Source organism: Malurus melanocephalus, unplaced genomic scaffold (genome assembly GCF_030028575.1).
Source record: "Malurus melanocephalus ecotype Western Australia unplaced genomic scaffold, MMel_1.1 scaffold_23, whole genome shotgun sequence".
NCBI lineage: Eukaryota > Metazoa > Chordata > Aves > Passeriformes > Maluridae > Malurus > Malurus melanocephalus.
Genome location: NW_026623255.1, coordinates 2,141,946 through 2,164,587, shown reverse-complemented (window position 1 = coordinate 2,164,587; position 22,642 = coordinate 2,141,946). Strand labels below are relative to the sequence as shown.

The following is a 22,642-nucleotide window of genomic DNA, read 5'->3' as shown; positions in this document are numbered from 1 at the left end:
AGAGCCACACTTTGAAGAGGAAAGTTGTCAGGATGCTGTAACAGTGTGCTCACTTCTGTTACTTACGGTTTGAGTTTTGTACTCTCCAAGATCACTCATCACTCACAGTTATTAGATATGTTACAAATTGTGATAGTGATGTCTCCCAGTCCTGTTAAATACATTACCAGGCATAGTTTTTAATTTTTAATGAAGTACCTTACTTAAAGTTAATACTTCATCCTGTTGATATAATTTATCAGCAATAGATAAATAGATAATGTGAGCTGGTACATTTTGCCACYTTGCTTAATACAAAAGGTCTTCCAATTAAGCTATGTTTTTCTAATAAAATAACATCCAAGTCCAAGACTGATACCTGCTTCAAAATGAATTGTCCTTTGCTTTCTGAGCAAAGTATAATTCAATTTGAAGCAGGTATCAATCAACTGAGCAAGCAGTCTCYGAAAGCAAAGGACAATTTGACCAGAACACAAGTTGTACTTGAGCTCTTTTTAGTACCCTCCCTGTCTGCTCTTTATTAAAATATTTCTTTAAGGAAGGGGTAGCTAGAAAATAACCTGCATGCAAATCCAAGGGACCTGAAACAGAACARGGCTGTTAGGGCTTGTGTTCCAGTTTATAAAATTTAGGGTATGATCATGAGGCAAATTAAAAATCAAACAGTTTGGTCCTGTGCTTCATAACAGGCACCAGCTCCATTCATCTGGAGAGCAACTAATATGATCAGATGGGGAAGCTTACAGGCAAATGAAATAACTCTGAGTTTGCCTCTGGCTGCGTTCTCAAGAGCATTTTTTGACAGGAGGATGCTGGCCTACGACCGTCGCTCGGAGCCGCGCGTGGGGGAGCGAGTGCCGTACGTCATCGTGTACGGGATGCCCGGCCTGCCGCTSATCCAGCTGGTGCGGCGCCCCGTCGAAGTGCTGCAGGATCCCAGCCTCAGGCTCAACGCCACCTACTACATCACCAAGCAGATCCTGCCCCCCCTGGCCAGGGTCTTCTCGCTCATTGGCATCGATGTTTTCAGCTGGTACCACGAGCTGCCCCGGGTGAGTGTTTCAAACAAGAGCTAACGAGTGCTGTGTGTCTGTGTGCGGTGTTTGGCCTTGTGACTTTCAGTGGAGTGAGGTTGATATGAGGCAGCAGCAAAGGTTTGATGCTCAGACATGCAATCCTGATCCATAGACCACTGTAGGATTTTTTTTTTTACTTAGTAAATCAATTTTTTTCAGCCAGCCCTTCTGTGCAGGGTWGATCACACTGTCATCTTCAGTGTTTCTGATCCCTTCTGTAGTTTAAGAGAATATCTTGCCATAACTGTGTGATTTTAGCAGTATGTGTGTGTGCATCTGTTTAGCTGTACCACCTTTTGAATCTCTCTATAATAGATGTTGGAACTCCGTTTTTCTCCAAAATGTTCTGAAGATCTTTCCTCTGTACAGAAAAGGTTGCATGCCCCAGCAGCAGGAACACTTTAAAAATTTATATCACCRGAAATTTAAAACCAATTATATCCAAACAGGACTTCCCTAAAAGTTAAAGAAGTCATTGAGATGCAGGAAAAGAAGGATTAGATAGCTGGATTTTAGTTTGTGAATCCCCTGACAGAAGGGGGTGGTGAAAGTGTCTGTGTAGTTTGGTTGCTCTGYTCAGTGTAGTTTTCAGCAGCATAGTAAATCATGTTTCCCACTGCAGACTTCTAATATAGCCCTGATTGATTTCAATTCTTCTTTTCTCTACCTTTCCAATGGCACCATGGCAGTCACTTTCAGTATCTCCAACAAGCTGTCTCAAAAAGGTAAAAAGAGCCCTGGCTTTCTGCAAGGTCAAGGAGCAGCRTGGAAGTCGCAGGGAGCAGAGCAGGAGGAGAGTGAAGGATAGCACAAAGCAAAAGTGATGCAGCAGCAGTAGAGAATGAACTTCGCAGGGTGATGGGCCAGTGGTGGAGCCTTGTCCAAGGAAATCAGAGCATGAGCCAGTGCCATGGACCAAAGYACCATGGCAGAACTGTGACCAGGACTGCTTTGGCACAGGCACTCAAGGGCAGGTAGGATGTAGAGGGCAGCCACTAGGGCTGCAGCCAGTATATGTTTAGATGTGAATCAGATCAACACCTAAGAAAGGAGCAGCTGCAGGAGGCAGAGTTTGAGGTGAGATCAAGAGCTTAGCATGTGACCAAGGATTTTTTTGCTTACAGATTCCCTGTGAAATAGGTGTGGGGGAGGGCTCTGTTCAGTGTCTCACTTCAGGGCCAGCACTGCACTCTTCAGAAGGATGCTGTGATCTATGTTCATCATTTGTATATGAACCCATGTCCTGCAGCCCATCTTGCACATTTTTACTCCTTTGAAAAAAAAATTAAAAGCTATGTAATCTAGGAATAAGGCAGGCTGCTGTCTTGGAAGTTTATTACCTCTTAATTATTTTCCTTAACAGATTCAGAAGGCTGCCTCAGCTGCCCACAGTGAGCTAGATGGACGCAAAGGCACCATCTCCCAGTATTTYACGACCTTACACTGTCCCGTGTGTGATGAACTGACCCAGTATGGGATCTGTAATAAATGCAGGAGTCAGCCACAGCATGTGGCAGTGATTCTCAACCAAGAAATCCGAGAGCTGGAGCGTAAGCAAGAACAGCTGGTCCAGGTACGATTAAAGCGTTGTCAGATGTCTGTCAGCAAAAGGCAGAGGCTGAAATTTCAAAGCAGTGTGTTACTGAGTGCTCCCAACAGAAATGGGAAGTATGGTCCGGTGTTAAAKGTGCTGCAGTTTATTTGCTTTTCCCATTGCTGTCAAAGGCAGCACAACAGCTGTTACTCTCCCAGGCTTTGTGGAAAGGAAAGGCAAAGAGGGGGATCAGAACAGAAGATGCTTTTTCTCATTTACTTCTGATTTTATGACTATCTCACATGATTTGTAGGGCCCTTTTTATAATGGCAATGATGGAGAGCTGTGAGTGCAAATGATTCACCTTTTTTGGCATTCAGATAACAGATGTTCTAGAAACAAAAACGTTTTGGCCAGAAATTTATTTATTTATATGTGTAACATGGATGTGGTTTAGCTTGGGGATTTTCTTGTTACCTTTCCTCTCAACAGGAGTTTTCCAAGCTGCTTTTTCCCCTTGAGCTAGAAGTCAATTAAGAGGGTAGCTGGCTGTGCTCATGAATATATTACAGCATAGCACAATGCCTCCCCTTGTGGAAGCATATGCATACCCTCACCTAATTTTCATACTGTCATAYTTTATAATAGTAAATATTTTAGTTCAAATTTATTTTTAGCACTAGCATGTGAACTATTTTAAAGGCTTGTCTGAATGTCAGGTATATAAATGTTCCCGAGTCTAAGCATTGATTTGATAGGTTCTCATGGGRTTGCAAAAAACTCCATTGTAATTCACTTCATAAATATTTTATCACTAAGGTGTGGATTTCTTGCYCTATTTTGTAATATTTGCTCTTGCCTGCATTGTTAATGGCAGTAAGTGAGGAGGTGTATGTTCTGCAGTTTTCCTGTGGTACTTTGAACCTTTTGCTTTGCTCTTGTCCTGAAATAAATCAGAACTTGGCTGACTGGTCCAGCTCCACAGAAGGATGAGTGAGTTTGATTAGAATATTCTCGTGTCCCTGTAACACCCAACAGTTCAGCAGGGCCTGGGATCCTGTGCCAGTCAGTGTTTGATGTCTCTGTAAGAGCATCTGTCTTATTTTAATATGAAGGCATATATATCCTTCACAGCTTAAATTTTTAGCCCTCTGAGATTATAAACATGCTGGAGCCAGCAGAAAACTGATATAACACTGAGCTGTACATTATTTTAAACTGCACTCAAAAATAACGTGTTCTAGGTAAAAGCCATAGACTTCTCCCCTCAACGCAAACTGAACTTAGACCACGTCTCAAGTACCATTTAGTTTGGTCCCTCGCATTTAAACCAGCCACAGTCTCTTTCAGAAGAACTAGGGCAGATTTCTGAGGTTACAAATCTGGAATGAGCTGTTTAAATCCTGTCCCTTCTGGTCACAGTTGGAGGCCAGAGGACTCGTATCCTCTGAGGTGTCGTGTGTGGGACTTGGCCAGGAGGGGCTGCCCCTCTCCAGCCAGTCTGAGTTTCTGGTCTGCAGGGATTTGGTGCTGGTGCAGGCTTGGCCTGCCCAAATAATTTTAACGTGGAAAGAAGGAAAAGGACTAGTTTTAAAAGCAAAGGGATACAGTTTTGGATTGTTGATCAAGCTATGCAAATGACAGGATAAACTGTGTAACATGTTACTGTTAYAAAACACAGGTGTGGTTGGAAGCAAATTTCTGAGATTCTGTAAAAACTGTTGGAGGTGGCAAACGCTGCAAAGCATAAAAAATAAAATAGCAAAGCAGGGGCCTTTCGTTTTCTGTAGATATCTCCCTTCAGAAAAACTGTGYCTGCTGATATTTTATTCCATCAGGTCTGTCATGTTGAAAGTACTTTCAAGCAGCATTAACAAGTAGTTCCTTGAACAAGGAGAGCAGTGCATGTGGCCTGTGTGTTTCTGTGTTGGGATTGATTGACTCTGACTAGGTAAAACTCTAATTAAAGCTTATCTGGAAATGAGTAATTTATTTGAARTCCCTTTTGTCTGCAGAGAATAACTGCAGGATAAGAGTTTCATCTTTTTTCACTAGGAAACTTTTATATAAAGTAAGTTTTATCACAAATAGAACACACTGCCCTGCTTAAATCCAGTCAACTTATTTACCTTGTTTTTTCAAGTGCTACCACATGCAAGTAGAACTTAATTAGTGGGATTGAAACCCGAGCTGTAGAGTCGTGCTGTTGCTCTCTGCCCAATTCWGAGTGGGTGATGCTGCCAGCAACCCACCAGCAGCCAAATGAGCTGTCTGGCAGCAGCCAGAGAGGCTGAAGCAGAGAAGGGAGCTGCTCTGGATCCCTCCATGTTGGGAAAAAGCTCAGTGCAGAAGGGCTRTGCCTGTTCTGCTGATACGGTCTTGAGGATTTAATAGTCCCAAGTGGTTTATGCCTCGCTTGTGTCATTTAAAATAATTGGTTTGCTTTTTTTCATGTAATGCAGATATGCAAGAACTGCACAGGCTGCTTCGATCGGCAGATCCCGTGCGTCTCCCTCAACTGCCCAGTGCTTTTCAAGCTCTCCAGAGTAAGCAGAGAACTGTCAAAGGCACCCTATCTCCGCCAGCTGCTTGACCAGTTTTAAATGATCTGTGTTACAGGATTCCAGGTGCTATTTTTTTGMTTCAGTGTTTACCACACTAAGACTATTGTGCATGGTGCTTTTTCAATTCTCATCTAGTCCAGAATTTCCATTTKAACTGTTGGGTTTATTATCTGAAGAATAATAAACTTATCGTAACTAAATTAAAAAAAACCCAAYCCAACCCATTTGTTGATCGTTGATCTATGAATAGCTCACTTTTTAAGATGTACAAATTTCTTCTTCCTTTCATGTTTCTAACATACTGTTTTATAATGCTGATTGTTGAAATAGCTCTGTGTAACATCTTGTAAATCCATTTCAAAGTAGAAGTCAAGTTTACTTCCTGGAGGGAAGGAGCACTGAAAACCTCTTAAAATGATAAAACCATTTGTGTGTGTTCTTGAACTGTCAGTATCAAGACGTGTTACTTATATATTATCCATTCACTTTATAATTTTGTCTGCGAAATATTTTGTAAATACACTTTTTTACTTTTCAAACAACTGAGTAAAATAATGTGCAATGACTTTTATACAGATAATTTTAAAGTTGGTTGGTATATCTCCTCCTAAGTTTTGCTTGATTCCAAGTAGATTGTTATTTTGATCAGACTGTGCAAGCAGTAGTACCATGTGTAGCATTTTGAAACATTATTTTCTAAAAATTGCTGTCTTGCTTTAGCTATTAATGGGGCATTGTGAGGAACTGTGCAAAGACATTTTTGTTACAAACCTGTGGGACTGTTGCAATACTTTAAATATAAAATTTTATTCCATTTTTGCTTGTTTTGTATAGACATTTCTATTGCTTCTAAATATGCTTAAAATATTTTCTTTCCTTATGTACTGTACAGTTAAATCTTATTTGCCACCATCTTGACAAAATGTGTATTTAGAATATTTGTATAACTGTATAAAATGGAAAAGGAATTATGTGGTCAGTGCATTGTTTTCTAAACTGGAAATCATTTTGTTTTAGAAGTTAATAATGGAAACCATATTAAAGTTGAATAAAATGATACGGTAAAAAATTATATTTTTTTTAATATTTATCCTCAGTTTGTTTCCCTTCTCTGGCACACACAGTAGTGTGAAAAGTAAGGCTGCTCAAATAAATGTTAAGAATACAGCTTAAACTCTGGAATCTAAAACCTCAGTAGCAATTCTTGGAGGCCTTCCCCAAGCCAGAAGAGAAACATTTCCAGTTTTCCATTAGTCAAARCAGGATTCAGTTTTAAATTTAAGAGTCCAGAGGAGCTATGAAAAATAGAACAAAACTTTATTTACATCAAGGCATCAGAGTGCCTTCTCCAGATAAGAATTTATTACAGTCAMGACACAAGCCAGTCTATTAAATGTCACATTATACAGTACAATGTAAAACCCACGCCAAGCAGCAAATAAAAAGYATTAAATATATAATAGAATATCCACAGATTGCAATGCACTTGTATGCARAGTAACTTTAAAAAAAACTAAGATCAAGGCATAAAACTTTGCCTGGTCTWGCATTCAAGCATTGGTCATGTACAGAATAAAAGTGCAAATGCCAGGAGTGTGAGTGCTTGCAGTAGAGTCCAGCACTTGGCAGTGCCTCGGGATAAATAAAGTATTAAATGACACTGAGCTGCAAGAGGTTGCCTTTCACACTGGAGCAGAGCGCTCATCTTCAACCCATTCATGGGTTTGTGGACAAAAATAGGATTCTTATCAAATTCAAGTATTTAATCCATGGATTACAGCTCTTGGCCTCAACAGAGAGATTACTTTTCTAGCATAAGCAGGGCAATAGTAATATAATCAAGTTACTTCAATTCATTTCAACTCCTAATATGTAAGTACTAAAGCTTTCTGGAGGACCTGTAACTTAAAATAGATGTGCACTGTAAACAGATCCTCACTTTACCTGTATGTGCCAGGAAGCAATTTATTCTGGAAGGAAACTTAACACGTGAAAACTAACATTCATTGTCTAAAAACAAGCCCTGAGGAACATGGGCTCTACATGGCAGTGGGATGGGATTCAACATGATACCCATTCAAGATAATTCTTCAACTTCCACTGTCTTACAGTCACTGCATTTTGGATCCTTTATTTCTGGGGAAAGGCTGCTCTTACCTTGGCATTCCAGCCTGTTGTTCCTTTCCTACTACACAGGCCTCCTGCTTTTTAAGGAGGACAGGCATGAATTGAAGTTTCTCGCACAGGATTTAATACAGGCAGTAAAAAAAAAAAAAAAACAAACAACAAAACAAAACCTACATTTTGCACAGTAGTTTTACATTTGTTGGGAAGACACCCATCAGAAACACGAGCCAGTGTGTGCATATATGTAGTAGATAAGCCTCAAAGAGATTACAGCATCTTTCCCAATATGCTTTGATTTGATTTTCTGGGGTTTTTTAGTACTTGATTATGTAAACTSTGTAAAGTAAACTATCCATGTAAACTATCCCTGAGTACAATCTTAAGTGTAGGACATTCTGAATTTGAATTTCATCAAAAAATAGCATATTAACGGGGAGGTTAGAATCTTCCTGGTTGCCCTGTATCTTTCTTTAAATAATTTTTTTCTGGCAACGTGATCTTGGGTATGCAGAAGCTTTTTTATATTGGTGTCATACAGGTATAGTCAGGGGATTGCAGCTCCAGCAGGGAGCTGCCACAAAACAGTTTCCTTATCTTTCATTGTGTGTTCTCCACCTTTTCCCTCCCTCTCCACCAGTGGGATTTGTCCTCACCATCAGCTGACACCACCTAATTGTCACACACACAGAGCACCATGCAGGAGGAAAAATGGGGAAAGGGAAATGATCAAATGCAGGCTCCAGCTGCCCTCATTCCAGCCACTCCCTCAGCCTACCACACTGTTGGCTTCCATATCAAACCAGCTACACACACAGGGCCACACGGACTCAGTCCTGTCACCTGTGCCTGTGCCAGGACTCAGCCTGGTATTTACAAGCATTTACTGCTCCTGCAAAGCAAAGAGAGCCCTCGTGCCACAAGTGAAGCAAGGCTTCATTTTAAAGTGTGGGTTTCATGCCTTGCACTGGGAAAAGATGCCACGGAAGTAATSCAGCAAAACACAACAGCATTTAAGTGCCAGCTGCAAAGAGAGAGGGAGGCCCTGCAACGTGACAACATGCAAACAAAAATATACGCATTTCTCACTGTGAGTTCACTCTGGCTACTTACTAACTTCTTAAGAAGAAAGGAAAAAGCCGTGCAATTCTAGTTGCACACCTGGAGGACAAGAGAGGGAACAAAAGCAGACTTGAAAATCCAGGGCATATCTTAAGATTTTATGTTACACCTAGACCTCTTTGATACTAAGTGAAACCTCTTGGCAAGAAAAATACTAATTGCAAAGTTAATACTAAGTGCAAAGTTAAAAATCCCAACCTAGAGTACATTCTAATCACACAGACTTAAAAAATACTGAAACACATTTGGAGTTCCAAGTCAACAAATGGCAAGATTACTGTTCAGAGAAAGGTAGCAACAAATAGCAGAATCTTTTTTTTTTTTTTTTCTCTCTTACTGGGAAGGCTCTCTAGCATGGCTACTCCTGCCTGGGGCTTCCTGCTTAGCAGCAATGAACCTGCAATGAACCACGGCTTCTCCACTAAGAGGAGTCCATCTCCATGTCATCCCCTAAAGAAATAAAACCCAAATGTCACCAGTCCAGCTGGCATGGGGTAAGTAGTCRTCCTGGAAAGGATTGTCTCCTTGATAATTCTGTCTCCTTCACAAATCTTCACACATTAGGATGTAACACATTAGGATGTTAAAATCCTGGTACAGAAAGCCAGAGAAGTTGCTATAACCTTAATTTAAACAACTGGCTTTAAAATACCTTGTATTAAGTAATCTCTTTTACCTGAAGGGAGCCAATAAGAAAGATGGAGAGGGACTTTCAAAGAGCTTGTAGTGATAGGACAAGGGGGAATGGATTCAAACTGAAACAGTAGGTTTATGTTAGATATTAGGAAGAAAAYTCTTTGTTGTGAGGGTGGTTGAGGCATTGGAATGGATTGCCCAGAGAAGCTGTGGATGCCCAATCCCCCTCTGGTCTAGTGGAAGGTGTCCCYGCCACGGCAGGGGATTGGAACTAGAGTATCTTTAAGGTCCCTTCCAACCCAAACCTTTCTAAAATATGATAATTTTATAATTTTCTGTATACATTTGTTGATTTCAGTGGTGGTGCCATAATTAAAATCACGAATACTTTGGATTATTTAGATTGTCACCACTGTTCAATAAGTCAGAGTTACGCATTTGAGCAGATTAACAATGACCCATTTTGTGCCCCTTCTCATAAACCGCTTTTAAATGACCCAAAGGCATGGTTCCACTCCTAAGAAATAATGCCCAGATTTTTTTTTTAGTCTCAGAACCAGAAATTCATATAGTTTGCCAAAAGGTTATTCAGTTTACTGCTGCTGGGCATCACCTGAAATTTTAACTGATCTCCTGATTACACACAACTTTCAAATGCAGTAAAAACGTTCCTCTTTCATAAGGTAAGAAAGTTCAGCATCACCARTAACAGATTTCTCTCCTCTCTCATGAAATCAGTTTGTGACAAAGCAYCTCAGACCTGCACTTTTCATCCACCCCAAAAACCTGAGTAGTGTGAGCTGCCCCCTTCTTTCCCAGTTATTACAGCATCTCTTACTYGGATGCATGACTCACATTTAGAAAACTTCTCTTACACTTTAACAGTTTTGGCATTACGAGTGCATTTGTCATTTTACCCCACTCAYGTCACTGAGGACCTTTCCACTCCAAGGCACATCCCTGGAGGCTGAAAATGAAAGAGGAGAGAGGGCTGGGAAAATGAATGCCCTGAGCTCTGCACACACCACTGTGAAAGGATTCCTGAACCACTTGACAACAGCTACAGTTCAATTACATTTCCATTAGGAAAAAAAAAAACCCCAAAAAACAACAGAAACCTCAGCTGTGACTCCATTAACTCTTTTCCCAGTCAACATTCCCATTTTGTCTCTCAGGGGAGCCTTCAACAACCACTGGAGAGTCACCCAAGACATTGTCCAGATGGGGCTGGAGAGAGATTTCYGCTGGAGAGTCCTCTGGAATCTTACGGAATCTCTCCGTCGGAGAGCTTTTCAGCTTGTCATTCATTTCTATGACCTCAAAGTCTGCATCATTCCACTCCCTCACATCCTCCTCATCCTCCTCATCCTCAGTAAGCCTCGAGTTCGACAGCAAAGCTCTGCAGGTCTCGGTGTCACTCACTTCTTTGGAGTCATCGTCCGGGGGAGCGTTGGCCAGCTTGTACATCACGGGGAAGAGCAGCACGGTGATGACAGAGGTGACGAAGGCGGTGTACATAACGACGGGAATGTGRTGGAACCTGCCCTGGAGATAGCCCACCACGGCAGGAATGCACATCTCACCCAGCGCYGCGCCCACCACGAACAGAGCGGCCGACTTGCCTTCCACCACCGTGTACTGCTCGATCCAGGAAATGCCGCTGGGGAAGATGGTGGCCATGGACGCTCCGTACACGGCCGTTCCCACCCACAGCGASACTCGGAAATGCGCGAAGAACGCCAGGGCTGACGAGGAGGCAGCAGAGCATAAGAGACTCATCAGGATCATGGTGCCAGGGTACAGGAAAGCGGCGCCAAATATTGCCAGCCCCCTGCACGTGGCAAATGCGCCCCAGAAGACAGAATTTAAAGCAGCTGCTTCGCTTTCTGTCATCTCGGCAAAGACCATTGCATAAGTGAATACATAAGAGCCATAAGTGACCTCTGCTCCCACGTAGAAGAGGAAGAAGACGAACAGGAGGCCAATTAGAGCCCAGTGGTGTTTGGCAAGCTTGCCCTTCTGCCCAGAAGCCTTTGCTTTGTCTTGAGCTGAGCTACCCTTTGCATATAAAACAAAAAAGAAGATGGAAATTAGGAGAATGTATGTCCCTATGATAATATAGGACCACAAAAAGTCTTCATCATGATGGTCTTTCGGTGTCGGTGTCGGTGATGCAGCTGATGCTGTTGGCACAGACTTGAGGACAGACTGGTTTGTCTTTTCAGCCTCTGGAAGTTCTTCAGATTCATAACCTCCCAAAGCCATTTTAGCCAGGATCGGAGCCAAAAATGCACCAGCAGCAAAACTGAAGTGCAAAGCCTGTATGTGTGGCCCAACCTCTGAGCCCCAGGTATTCAGTGCCAGTACATTGCCACCTGCAGATCAGAGAGAGAAGGAGTCATTTCAGTCCGAGACCAGATATGGTTTAAAAGAAGAAAAAAAGAACAAACAATAAAACAAAACAAACCATAATCTACATTAGTAATTCAATGTACAATAATGCCAATGCAGTAAATACAATATGTAAAACAGTAGTTAACTTAAATTCTGCTTTAAATCCAGGTGAATACTTGAGCTTTAGGAGGGTATTCACAGCAGTCAAAACAGAGTCACACCGTGGCTTAACCCAGCAACAGTGGCCAGAGGTAATTGYGCCAGGGGAGGTTTAGATGGGGTRTTAGGAAAAATTTCTTCACGGAAAAGGGTTGTCAAGCACTGGAACAGGCTGCCCAGGGAAGTGSTTGAGTCACCATCCCCAGAGATATTTAAAAKATGYGTGGATGTGGCATTAGGGACATGGTTTARTGCTGGACTCAGTASTGCTGGCTTAAGGGGTTGACTCGATGACCTTAAGGGTCTTTTCCAACCTAGCAACCCTATGACTCTATGGTTCTAATTACCCTGCTTGACAATTTGCAGCATTTTTCAGCCTTTTGTAAAAGGGAAATGTAACTGCTTCTCATTTMTTTAAGTATCAAAAACAACAATGTCCAGTGGTAACAATCAGAGGCCTCATTAAACAACATCCCAGGAAAAAAGACAACTCCCTTGTCTGTGATGGGCTGGGACTACCCCAGCTGTGTTCAAATGACCTTCTAGAAGCAGAAAGATTTACATCAAATACCACTGCAAACACCAAACTACAACACCGTTAGATCAACAGTAATGGTAGAAAATAAGATCTGAGAGAGGTGTTTGAAGTAGTCCCTCAGAAGAATGCAGGAAAAACAAAACAGTAATCAAATTCCTGTGCTGCAGTAGAGCAGYCCTTGTCCCTCAGCACTCTTCCAAATCAATTCAGCTATGCTTTACTGCCTTGCTCTGAGTTTGTTCTGCTACTCCTGCTCAGGCTGGGAAGCCTCCCTGCCTCTGAGTCCAGGTCCAAGCAGTAACACCCACTGAAGGTATTTTTTCCATTAGCTGGCAAGATTTTCCCATACAAAGAATTTTTAAACCAAGTGCCATGTATAACAATCTTACCAGAAGCAGCAAATACAGCTCTGCACTCCATTTATTTAACGTGACCTGTGCCATGCAAAACCATCTCTTCCCTCCTGGATCCTGTGCTGTGCTCTGTTACATCTTACCAGAGCTCCCTCAAACCCCACAGAATGTCAAGAGACAGTTCACATGAGCAGCCAACATTCCTCTGTGTTGCCAAACAGCCGAGCCACCACAGCCAAGCCCTGGCTAGGACACTTGCAGAGCTGTTTGGATGGCTGAGAGAATATGTGAGTCAGCTCTTTCTCAGCAATAACCCTGCCCTGGAGTGATCAGCCAGCTGCTGTAGTACCTTGCTGGTCAGTCAGCATCCACAGGTCCAGACACTGCTGGGATATTGCTGGATAGGTGCCAGGAATGGCTGCTGGTGTTGCTTCATCATCWCTACAGCAAGGTCGGAACACTCTGCTCCCTGATGTACTTGGGGGCATTTCCTAATCTCTATGGGAAAGCGTGCCAGCGTTTCCCGGGGATTGCTAAGTGCGCCTGGATCTCTTGCTGTGGCCTTGCCTCCTGACTCAAGCTGCCTGCTAAAGCCAGCCATCCCTAACCCATCCTTYCCAGGCTGTGCCCAGGGGACTCATTTCCATGGAAATTTTTCACACCTCCAGCATAACTGACTTTTTTGACCACRCCTGTAGATATYTGCTCTGCARCTTCACCAACAYATCTYAGGATTGTAGAATCATKTAAGTTGGAAAAGAYCCCTGAGATCATCTTCCTCCAAGAAGAAGCCTCTACTGAGAAACTGGGTTTGAGCAGCTTTCCAGCAAAAGTACTGGGTTTGGGTTCTTTTTTGCCCAGGCCATTTCCAGTTTGCACATGTCACAGACTTACAATCTGGGGGACAGAACACATCTGTATTCCCAGCCACCAAAGCTTGGTCACTTGGCTGACCAAGGTGGAAAATATCCTTTAATTCAGGGAGATGGGYGCCATGGTGCTGTGAATCCCCAGCTGCTGCTGAGCCAGCTGTAAGAATTTCTCTCTCAAACACCACGGCTTTGCTCAGGATTGGCTTAGGCCCAGCTCATCAATATCCTGCCAGCTTCATGGAGATAAGTGCTACAGAGCAAACACTGCTAAAGAGCACAGGGCACTTCTGTATGTCTGTAATGGCCCACTGAAATGAGTATTGATCTTCTCCATGAAGCAAGAGACACCCCACTCCCCGACCCCTTTAAGGAAGGCCTGTCACACACACACAAACACCGGGAGCCTCAGGACCAGATTAATCCAGGAATCACAGCCAGGTACAACAGCTCCCCTTCTTTTCATTCAAGATGTGGCCCAAGAAAAACCAGCAACTGTGTTGGAAGGCTTGAAGTTTGTAATTATTTTAGTGAAAAACTGTCAGACCACACAGTCCCTTACCTGTGTCCAGAATTCCCATGGAACCTCCAATAACTGACATCAAAACTGTCAATAGCAGGGCTTGCTTACACCAGGGTATCCCATAAAGACCAGCCGTTGTTGCAAGCATGGATAATGCTGGAAAGGTTAAAAARACAAAACAAGAACTCACAACTACAGTTTCCATTTAAACATGGAAGACCAAGAAATACAAATACATTTATGATTAGTAAAGTTACAGATAATCCTAATARGTGATGCAACCTAAATACCTCAATCCATGGTTAGCAGCAGCAGCTAGAAAGTTCATCAGATCATTTTTCATTTGGAAAAAAAACCAGAATTTCATCAGGATATAAACCCTGCATGACAAACCTGTTTGACTAAAGCAAAGGGAGCAGCAGCTCTTGCTAGGACACCAAAAACTCTTCTACAAACGTCTGATCTAGAAACGGGACCACCATGAAACCAGTAAAACATGGTTTTGAACAGTGTCAAGCTTGGCCCCTGAGAATTGCACAATGTTTAATTTGGCTCCATTTATWAAAAAAMCCYAAATCACTAAGTTCTTAAAATCCTATGAAGTAATTGCACCTTGGCCACCAAATGACCTCCATATAAAGATGCTGACTTTTACTGATATTCTGTTCTCACATGAGGGATGTATTCCAAGGGATTCCTGGAGTTTTAGATGGAACTATGAAATTTCTCATAATAAATTTAGCAGCAATTCACTGACTATATTAGTTTTGCCATTATTGGCTATGGTTACAAGTCATTTCAAAAAATATTTTTTAGCAGATGGGTATTGCTTTTATTACTATTGGGAGAAGGTTCAGCAGTTGAATTCTATGCTTATAATTACCTCCATAATAAAATAGCCTGCAATTAATAGCTTGAAGAGACAGATTCTTAGAAASCTTGTACCAGTTCACCTGACTCTATTATTTTTCAAATCAATTCATGATCATTACAGATACTTAAAAGATCAGTGGGGGCTGACATAGTTAAGAATTTAGGTTAATTCCAAACAAAAACAGCAACAATGTCTAGAACCCTAAAGTCCTAGCAAAATACTTGGAATACATGCCTCAAAACAATTTCAAAGATGTGCATGCTGAGCTGCATGAAGAAAACACTAGAGATGGGGTACAGCTCTTCAGGTGTCTCACTCAGACCTGAAAAGTAACTCCTCAGCAAGGGGAGTAACTCCTCAGCTGTCCACTTCAGCTCCACTCCTGAAGATTAGCACTTAAAAGTTTTCTTGACAAAGACAGAAGATGTCTTCATTTTTTTTTCTCTGTACAGTAACTGAGTTCCAGCAGTTGAAAGATGGGAGGTAAAACTACACAAGACAAAATCTCTTACAGACAGCCCTCAAATGATGAAAATGAGAGCAGGTTCAGTAGTTCAAATCGTGGTCTTTCCATAAGCACTACCAAACTGGAAAGGATTAGGAGATCCATCATTTCCTAATCATTGTTGACAGACAGCTATCCTGCATCCTACCTCAGGAGAAGAAGGAAATGCTATTTTAAGTTATTTCAAGAAGGAATAACTATTTCAAATGAGCATGCACTTCCMCAGYTGTGTGTACTGATTCCACTACAGAATGTAAATCCTCAAATGTGAGGCACAGACAACTCTGACCTTGTCAGGTGCACAAAAAGGAAGCTAAAGGAAACCCACTCCACAGGTAGCCTGGAGCAGACAGATAAAGGACAGGGAGGAGATAAGGTATCTTAGAACAAGAGTAAATAAGAAYTGATCCATGAAAATGAAGATGATGAGAGGGGGAAAAGGAGAAAGGTAGACATTATATGCCATGATTGCTCCTTATACAGGAGAGGCAGAGGGGTAAGAAGAGACTTAATTCAAACATTAGCAATGGAAAAAGGGATCTTCTCATGTTCTCTGAACTGACCATGTGATTACAGCATGGTCCTTAAGGAACCATGAAGGAGAAAAGGAGCGAGCCCTAGTACATGTTTTAATCTCCAATTTACTACTTTCAAAGCACTTGAAAGAAAAAAAAAGACAGGACTACCGCTATTTTAGGAGTGTTCTGAGAATCTCYGGAGGAATGAAACACTAACACAACTCTAAAAGGAACCCCTCCTTTCTGGATGCTGTGTGGCTCTTGGCACCCTGAGAGCTCAGCAGCCCTGCTCTGCCTGGACAAAGCCTGTGCTCCTACACGAGCAAGTTTTCACAAGTCCAGAAAACTGTTTAGATCATCATCTGTGGTTCCTACAGTTYAAATGTTTCCACCATCACAGACAGTAATTAATGTTTCCCACCTAAAATACGTTAAAATTTATCTAAAGCCAAAATCCACAGACTTGTGCAGTACACGAAGGTGATGGTGACCGGTGAGTGTTAAGTAAGGGAAAGGTTTTAGGAARCTCCCCCCACAGAAATGCACCTCATGTGACTGCTGGAGGTTTCTGCTGCACGCAGGGCAGCCAAAGCACAGCTTCCTGGTTTGTTTTGTAGCGTGTCACTACAGAAACGTGTGTGTTCCAAGCACATGAACACGTGTGTTCCGCCATAAACATTACTTGATACAAACTAAAGGAAGTCCAGTTGTACTTTCCAGTGCAAACCGATGGCAGCTTCTGGTCAATCCAAGCAGATTTGTTCAGTTCAATACCAGATCCCGCTGCCGCTGTGCCCGGCGGGCCCAGGCCCTTGGCATCGATGCTGCACAGCCCAGCACACGCGGTGTCAGGAGCCACACAGAGCAGAACAGGGCGACAGCGAGCGGCAGCACAACCGCGCCGATCTGGGGGGAGCAGCACCACATCCCACGCCTTTCCCACCTCCTCACCCCGTTCCCGGTGCTCGGTAAAGCTGACACATCAGCCTYCTCGCTGCGAGGAGCCCAAGCTGCCCTGGCCAGTGTCCGACGGAGGGCGCGGTGTCCCCGTCCGGCGKGGCAGCACTCACCGAGCAGCAGGCTGGCGTTCATGCAGTCGAAGAGCACCCCGCCGACCACCGAGCCGCCCAGGTAGCCCAGGGACCGGCCCACGAAGATGTAGTAGATGTCGCTGACGTTCTTGCGGACATTGGCGGCCAGGTTGGGGAAGGTGGGACCCAGYACGGCGATGCTCATCCCCTGCAGGGCAGAGAGCGGGGTCACCTCGCCAGTCCCGGGGAAGAGTCCCCCCCGCCCCCGCAGCCCCGGGCCACCCTGGTCACGGACTCACCAGCCCCAGGAAGGAGGCGCAGAGCGCCCCGGTGATGCACCAGCGCAGCGCGTTCCCGTCCACACACCGGCAGCATCGCCAGCCGCCGCCGGCCGCCCTCGCCGCCTCCTCCTCGCCTTCCCCCGGCTCGATGAAGCGGACCTGCAGCTCCCGGTCGGCCATGGCTCCCGCCGCGGGCTCCGAGGGCCGCTCCGGGCCCGGGGAGCGCRGCCCCGCCGGCCCCGCCCCGCGCAMGGCGCCGGGAGGAGCGGGAGGAGGATCGGGAAGCGGAGCGGGAGGAGCGCCGGGCTCAGCTCCGGGGGCCGGCACCGCCTCCCCCTCCGCCGGGGRCTCCTCCTGGGAATGGGGCTCCTCCTGGGAACAGGGCTCTGCGCTGGGGACCGACATTGCCGCGACCGCTGGCACTCCGCGCCGCTTCAGGTTTGTGCCTCAGTGCCTGAAGAAGTGCCCTTATAAACCATCATTTATTATTTTATTTATTTTTAATCTGTGTTATCATATAAACTGCACTCGACCTTTCAGACAACCGATCATAAAAGGCCTTTGTCTTTTACAATGACTGCGTTATGTCACGCTAATAAAGCTTCGAGAGAGAGCGAGCTGCCCGGTCTCCTAAGGGCAGGTATTAAAATATTCCTGGTACTGAAAGTACCGAGTATTAAAACTACACAAATTCCCACCATTCACGTGGAGCAGCTCAGACTGTGCCACAAGTCGCAGTTCATGCTCCCTGTCCGCCACTAAGGTGCTGCTCCCTGTAAAAAAGACTCTGTTTTTCAGCATGCTAGGTGTGTTTAAGCCTCACGAACAACTCAAAAGCTAATTCCAAACTGCACTGCTTTGTTTTGAGTTGTTCATAAAGATCTACTGGGCTATAATAGTGCACGGACAGTGAGCAGTAGCCCAATCACGTTTTTCCTGRCACTGGCAAACATGTTGCAAACATTTTCCGTTCGAATAGCCTGGGGGCATTGACGCATTGACAAAAATTTAGCTGCTTGCTACAAGTAACCTCGCCAGGTAACATTTAAACCTGATCGATCTCCCGTTCATACTTTAGCAAGAGTGCAAGGTCTGAAGCATRAGATATCTGCAGAACACTGCTGAGCTTATGTTCGCAGGTCCAGTGGTAAAGACARCTCCAGATAACAAAATTTCAACTATAAGAGTAGTCACACACGAGTCAAATCACATTTCTACATGTTAGCATTTTGCCTTGTTATAAAAACAGCTTCCTGAAAAAGGTACMGCAGTATTCGAAATGTCTGCCCCGGGCTTCCCCTCACTGTTGTTTCATACACTTACAAAGAAGCTTTGTACATTGAGAATGTACAAATGGCAACAGCACCCAGGCACTTATAAAGGTTTTGGGCACCTTTTTGAATTTTAATTTGAACTGCAAACAGCCTAGAGAATAACCCCAGCTGGAAAGGGAGTATTTCACCCACATCATCAGATATATTTATTAAAGAAATTRAATATTTGGCCCTACTACAAAGAGAAGGTGGATGAATTCCTGGGACTTAGTGAAGCTGTCAATGAGGAAACACTTCATGCTTCATATCACCAAGGTAAGTCAAAGGGAAGCTGGTAGCAGGCCAGTAAATGATTAAAGGTCCCACTGAATCACACTGGCAGCTCATGAAGCAAAATGAGAATTTTTTTAAAACACGACCCAAGCTTATTTTACCACAGTTTTCCCCYCTCCCTTCTCAATTTTTCTTCTGCCTTTTGTGAATGCAACTGTTTCTGCAAGTTTGATATTAAGCCCCAGAATTGAAAATAGAGAAAATCAGTTTTCAGAAACAAGCAACTCAATAGTTTAGGTTTATAAATCGTTAGTCTTGAAATGGATTGTCAGTGCAATCAGAATGAAATGGGTTATACCATATATTAATTGAGGAGAAAATGTAATGGGGACATTTCAGTCAGACCATAGTGGCAATAAAAGCTGTAAAGACTTTTACACAAAGATCTACACACTAGATTCAACAATTATCAGAAGACAACAAAAAATTACTTTTCAAAATGACAAATCTTTCTCAATAAGACTGAAAATGATGCATGCAGTAACAAATGGGCCAYTTAAGAACTACCATCTTTATTCTGAATTTGAGACTGATCACAGTTACTTTAGCACCATGGAAAACATTAAACATTCATTTTTACCCTTCTAACAYAGCAGAACTTGAAAGAATGGAGTTAAGGCTAGCAAAACATGTATCCTTTAATATCAAAAACAACATACAAAATATGATGTCTGTAAAGATACTTAAACACGTCAGTGTTGTCAATTTAGCAAACATTTTAGTACAAAATCACTCTTACCTTAGCATACTCACTTCCAAAACATTACCACTGTTGACACAATATATATATATAGACTAGAAGGTGTTCTGCACATATGCCAAAGTTTACATGACTGGAAACTCACTGGCTGCCTGGAACTGCAGTGGTGCTGCGCTCGTCAGCAGGGAGAACACGAGCGGATCACTTTTCCCTCAGCCCTCTCTCACATTCCAGTGCCACGTCTCCCGTAGGCAAATGCAGAATGTTTGTGCATGCCCTGGTCAAAACACATTGTACTTATAGATACAAACACACACACCTTAATAGCAGAGGGTCCTTTCTGGCTTCTGTCACACTTCCAGCTCTCCAAGGGGGAATCCAGGCCCCAGAGCAGGCACCGCCTCAGCTCCCTGCTCAGAGGGCACCGCTGCCCTGTGCCAGCACAGGGAGAACCCGGCTGCTTAAGCCGACCCGTGTGAGTGACCTGAAGGATTAGCACTGACTGCCATCCTGCCATGCTCCCTGTGGGCTGTGAGGGATCACCTCCCGTGCCTTTGGAACTGAGGAACAAGGAACTGAGCAGGGCACCCTTACAAAGGCAATGTCCTTTATTTACACCAAGAGCCTGTGATCAAAGAATCCATCTGACACCTGCAATCTCACCTCCCACCGCTCCAAAAGCTGCCTGCCCTGTCAGGCTATGGCTGCTCAAAGGTTTCACACAGGGAAGGCTGGAACACACCACCCACATCGCGTGTGGCGCGCATCAATTTGACAGTGCAGTGTCTCTGAAGGGAAGGGGGAGTGTACCTGCCCAGAGACTGTGAAAGAAGGACTAAAGGAGACCCAAGTCAGTTGTCTGCCTCATCTGATGCCAGCCAAACACACTCTGACGAAAGGCCACACAACACCTAGAGCATCTGTGACTCGTGGGAGCAATTTTCAAGGACAATAAATGGTCACTGGAAATAAAACTAGAAAAATAATTTAAATGGTAACACTGAACAGACAGAAATACGGATGAAAGAAATTCTAACTACGTTATAATTTGAAGCCTGGGTTTCWGACCTGTACAGGTCTTCAAAAGTAGCCAGGACAAATCCAACAATACTTTCTTCATTAGTTATACTTTGGATATTGTTGCATACCTGAGATKTAAATAAGAACCCAAAGGGTCTCCATCATTTCAGACTCTTTGCTGAACAGCTGTCTTAGGATCAAAAGGATCTCATACCTACTGAAAAGACATGAAACCAATCAAACCTTGCTCAAAATTAGCATGGGTTTTGAGGTCTGGTATATTAAATGACAGGATTAGGTGGGACTGGAAATTTCCCACTGCCATTTTAAGTGAACCTCTTTCCACTAATTTTCTTCTGAAGATTCACCCTGATGATGATTACTTTGTATACAGGACAGGAGAATAATATCTACAGAAAGTGCTCTGTGAATTGTTCTCAAGCCAGGAATATAGCACAATGATTTAAGGATCTTCTTGAATTAAGCTACTATTTCAATTTTAGAATCTACCCCAACAAGATTAAATCTGGCATGATTTGGGTCATCAACATAGSATTCCAGCAGGTTTCCCATTAACAGGTTTTCACAGTTAGAAATAAATTGTTACAAAAACTTATTTACATTTATTCAGTTAAAATAAAATTGAATATTCAGTTCTTTTGTCAGTTTCTACAATATTCAATATTTTTAAAGATAAATATACTAAACAGTTGCTATTTGTGTAGGGGGTATTGYGTTTTGGTTTGTCTGGGGATTTATTTGGGTTTTTTAAAGGCAGTCAGATAACTTCATTTTTAAAACCTCGGGGCATACAGAATCTAGCATCCCTCTCAGTAAGTTTCTCAGTGGTTGGCAGCCTCGCCACAAACAATTTGAACTTTTCATCTTACCCAGCTTTAGGACACAAACACCTCATGCTTTTGTCCAGAAAAGARCATTTTCTCCTAGACATTTCCCCCACAGATGGAAGCCAACAGAAAAGATGCTAATGTAGTTATTATGCAGTAACTTACTTTATCATCTCTGAAAAGCCTTTGCAATTTTAGCATTATTGAAAAACAAGCACTGGCACCACAAACTGGTTCATTGTGCAATGCCATCACAGCAGCAGAGCTTCCTTACCCTTAAAGTCTGCTTCTCTCTCATCTAACATCCCACTCACTGGCTGATTTTACCAGAGGAATCACTTCTAAACCATCAATCACTCWTTGTACTCTCCCTTCTACGGTTATGTTTTTTGCCGAGATTTTTACAAATTTTATACAAATTTTATTTTTAGTTACTCAAATATAAGAGTTTGATTTTTTATTTTTTTAACAGAATGGCAATAATTAATTCATACTACTGTTATGCAATTTCCATGTCATCTCTAAAACTTTACAGCAATTATTTTATATACTCTCCCAGATAATTTATAGAGCTACAGAGCAGCAAGTCAGGAAGATGCCATAATTACATCAAGATATCTGGTCACAATAATTTCAAATTGCACCAGTGATAAAAAAGCAGCTTTGTTTTTGGTTTACAACTCAGGGCTAATACACATGAAATGCAAGATCTGTGATGAACACAAATTTATCAAAACAAAACAGTAGGAAATGAGAGTCTTTTACCACACTTACCCAACACCACCTTTTGTGTTGCCCAAATGGAAAATAATACTGAATTACACATTCTACAGAAATACTCCAGACAAGAGCAGCATTGGCTGTCAACATCACTTTTGTAATGAAGGCAGTAATTTTAATTAATAATACTATGCACATATAAATGAATTTTTTAGAAGTACTTATGATGTGTCAAAGCACAAGTCCCAGGGAACCTGAAGGGACGTCTGTTTTCCAGACTGKTTTTTTTTCTCCCCACCTTCAAGTTGCTCCACACATCTCTCTAACATTTTAAGATTCAATTCTTTTAGACCTCACTCRTGTAAAGTAGGGATTGAAATTCTGCAATATAAAAAAAGTTTGAGCTTTGGTCTACAATAATTAGGATGCCTTGCAGGATTATATTTAAAGAACTTCGGTCAGCTGCTAGATGTAAACATTAAATGCAATAGTATTGCTGTTTTTTATGGGTTTTCTGAGCAATTTACTACAACAATGGAAAAACAATGAAAATAGAAAAGGCAATAAAGAKTATCACTTTTAAAAATAGTATGCCTTCATGGTTTATGTAAAGAACAAGAACTGTTACTAATTTTAAAAAGCACTT

The 22,642-nt window shown here is 42.8% G+C and overlaps 2 protein-coding genes across 2 annotated transcripts in view; one reads left to right on the top strand and one right to left on the bottom strand.

Annotated features, from left to right (window-relative positions):
* The window catches only part of REV3L (REV3 like, DNA directed polymerase zeta catalytic subunit), a 106,800-nt gene extending 100,519 nt beyond the window's left edge, over nt 1–6,281 (top strand). Inside the window, exons 30-32 of the mRNA XM_057390190.1 lie at nt 806–1,052; nt 2,440–2,649; nt 5,073–6,281. Of these exons, the coding sequence (XP_057246173.1) occupies nt 806–1,052; nt 2,440–2,649; nt 5,073–5,213 (598 nt within the window). The 3' untranslated portion in view covers nt 5,214–6,281. The remainder of the gene's footprint in view (nt 1–805; nt 1,053–2,439; nt 2,650–5,072) is intronic.
* A 2,456-nt stretch (nt 6,282–8,737) lies between these two features.
* On the bottom strand, nt 8,738–20,059 carry MFSD4B (major facilitator superfamily domain containing 4B). Its single transcript, XM_057390188.1, has 4 exons — nt 17,120–20,059; nt 16,860–17,028; nt 13,932–14,048; nt 8,738–11,431 (listed from the first exon to the last, which is right to left on the bottom strand). The coding sequence occupies exons 1-4, from the start codon at nt 17,504–17,506 to the stop codon at nt 10,191–10,193; spliced, it is 1,914 nt and encodes a 637-aa protein (XP_057246171.1). The 5' UTR covers nt 17,507–20,059; the 3' UTR covers nt 8,738–10,190.
* Nucleotides 20,060–22,642: the final 2,583 nt, after the last annotated feature.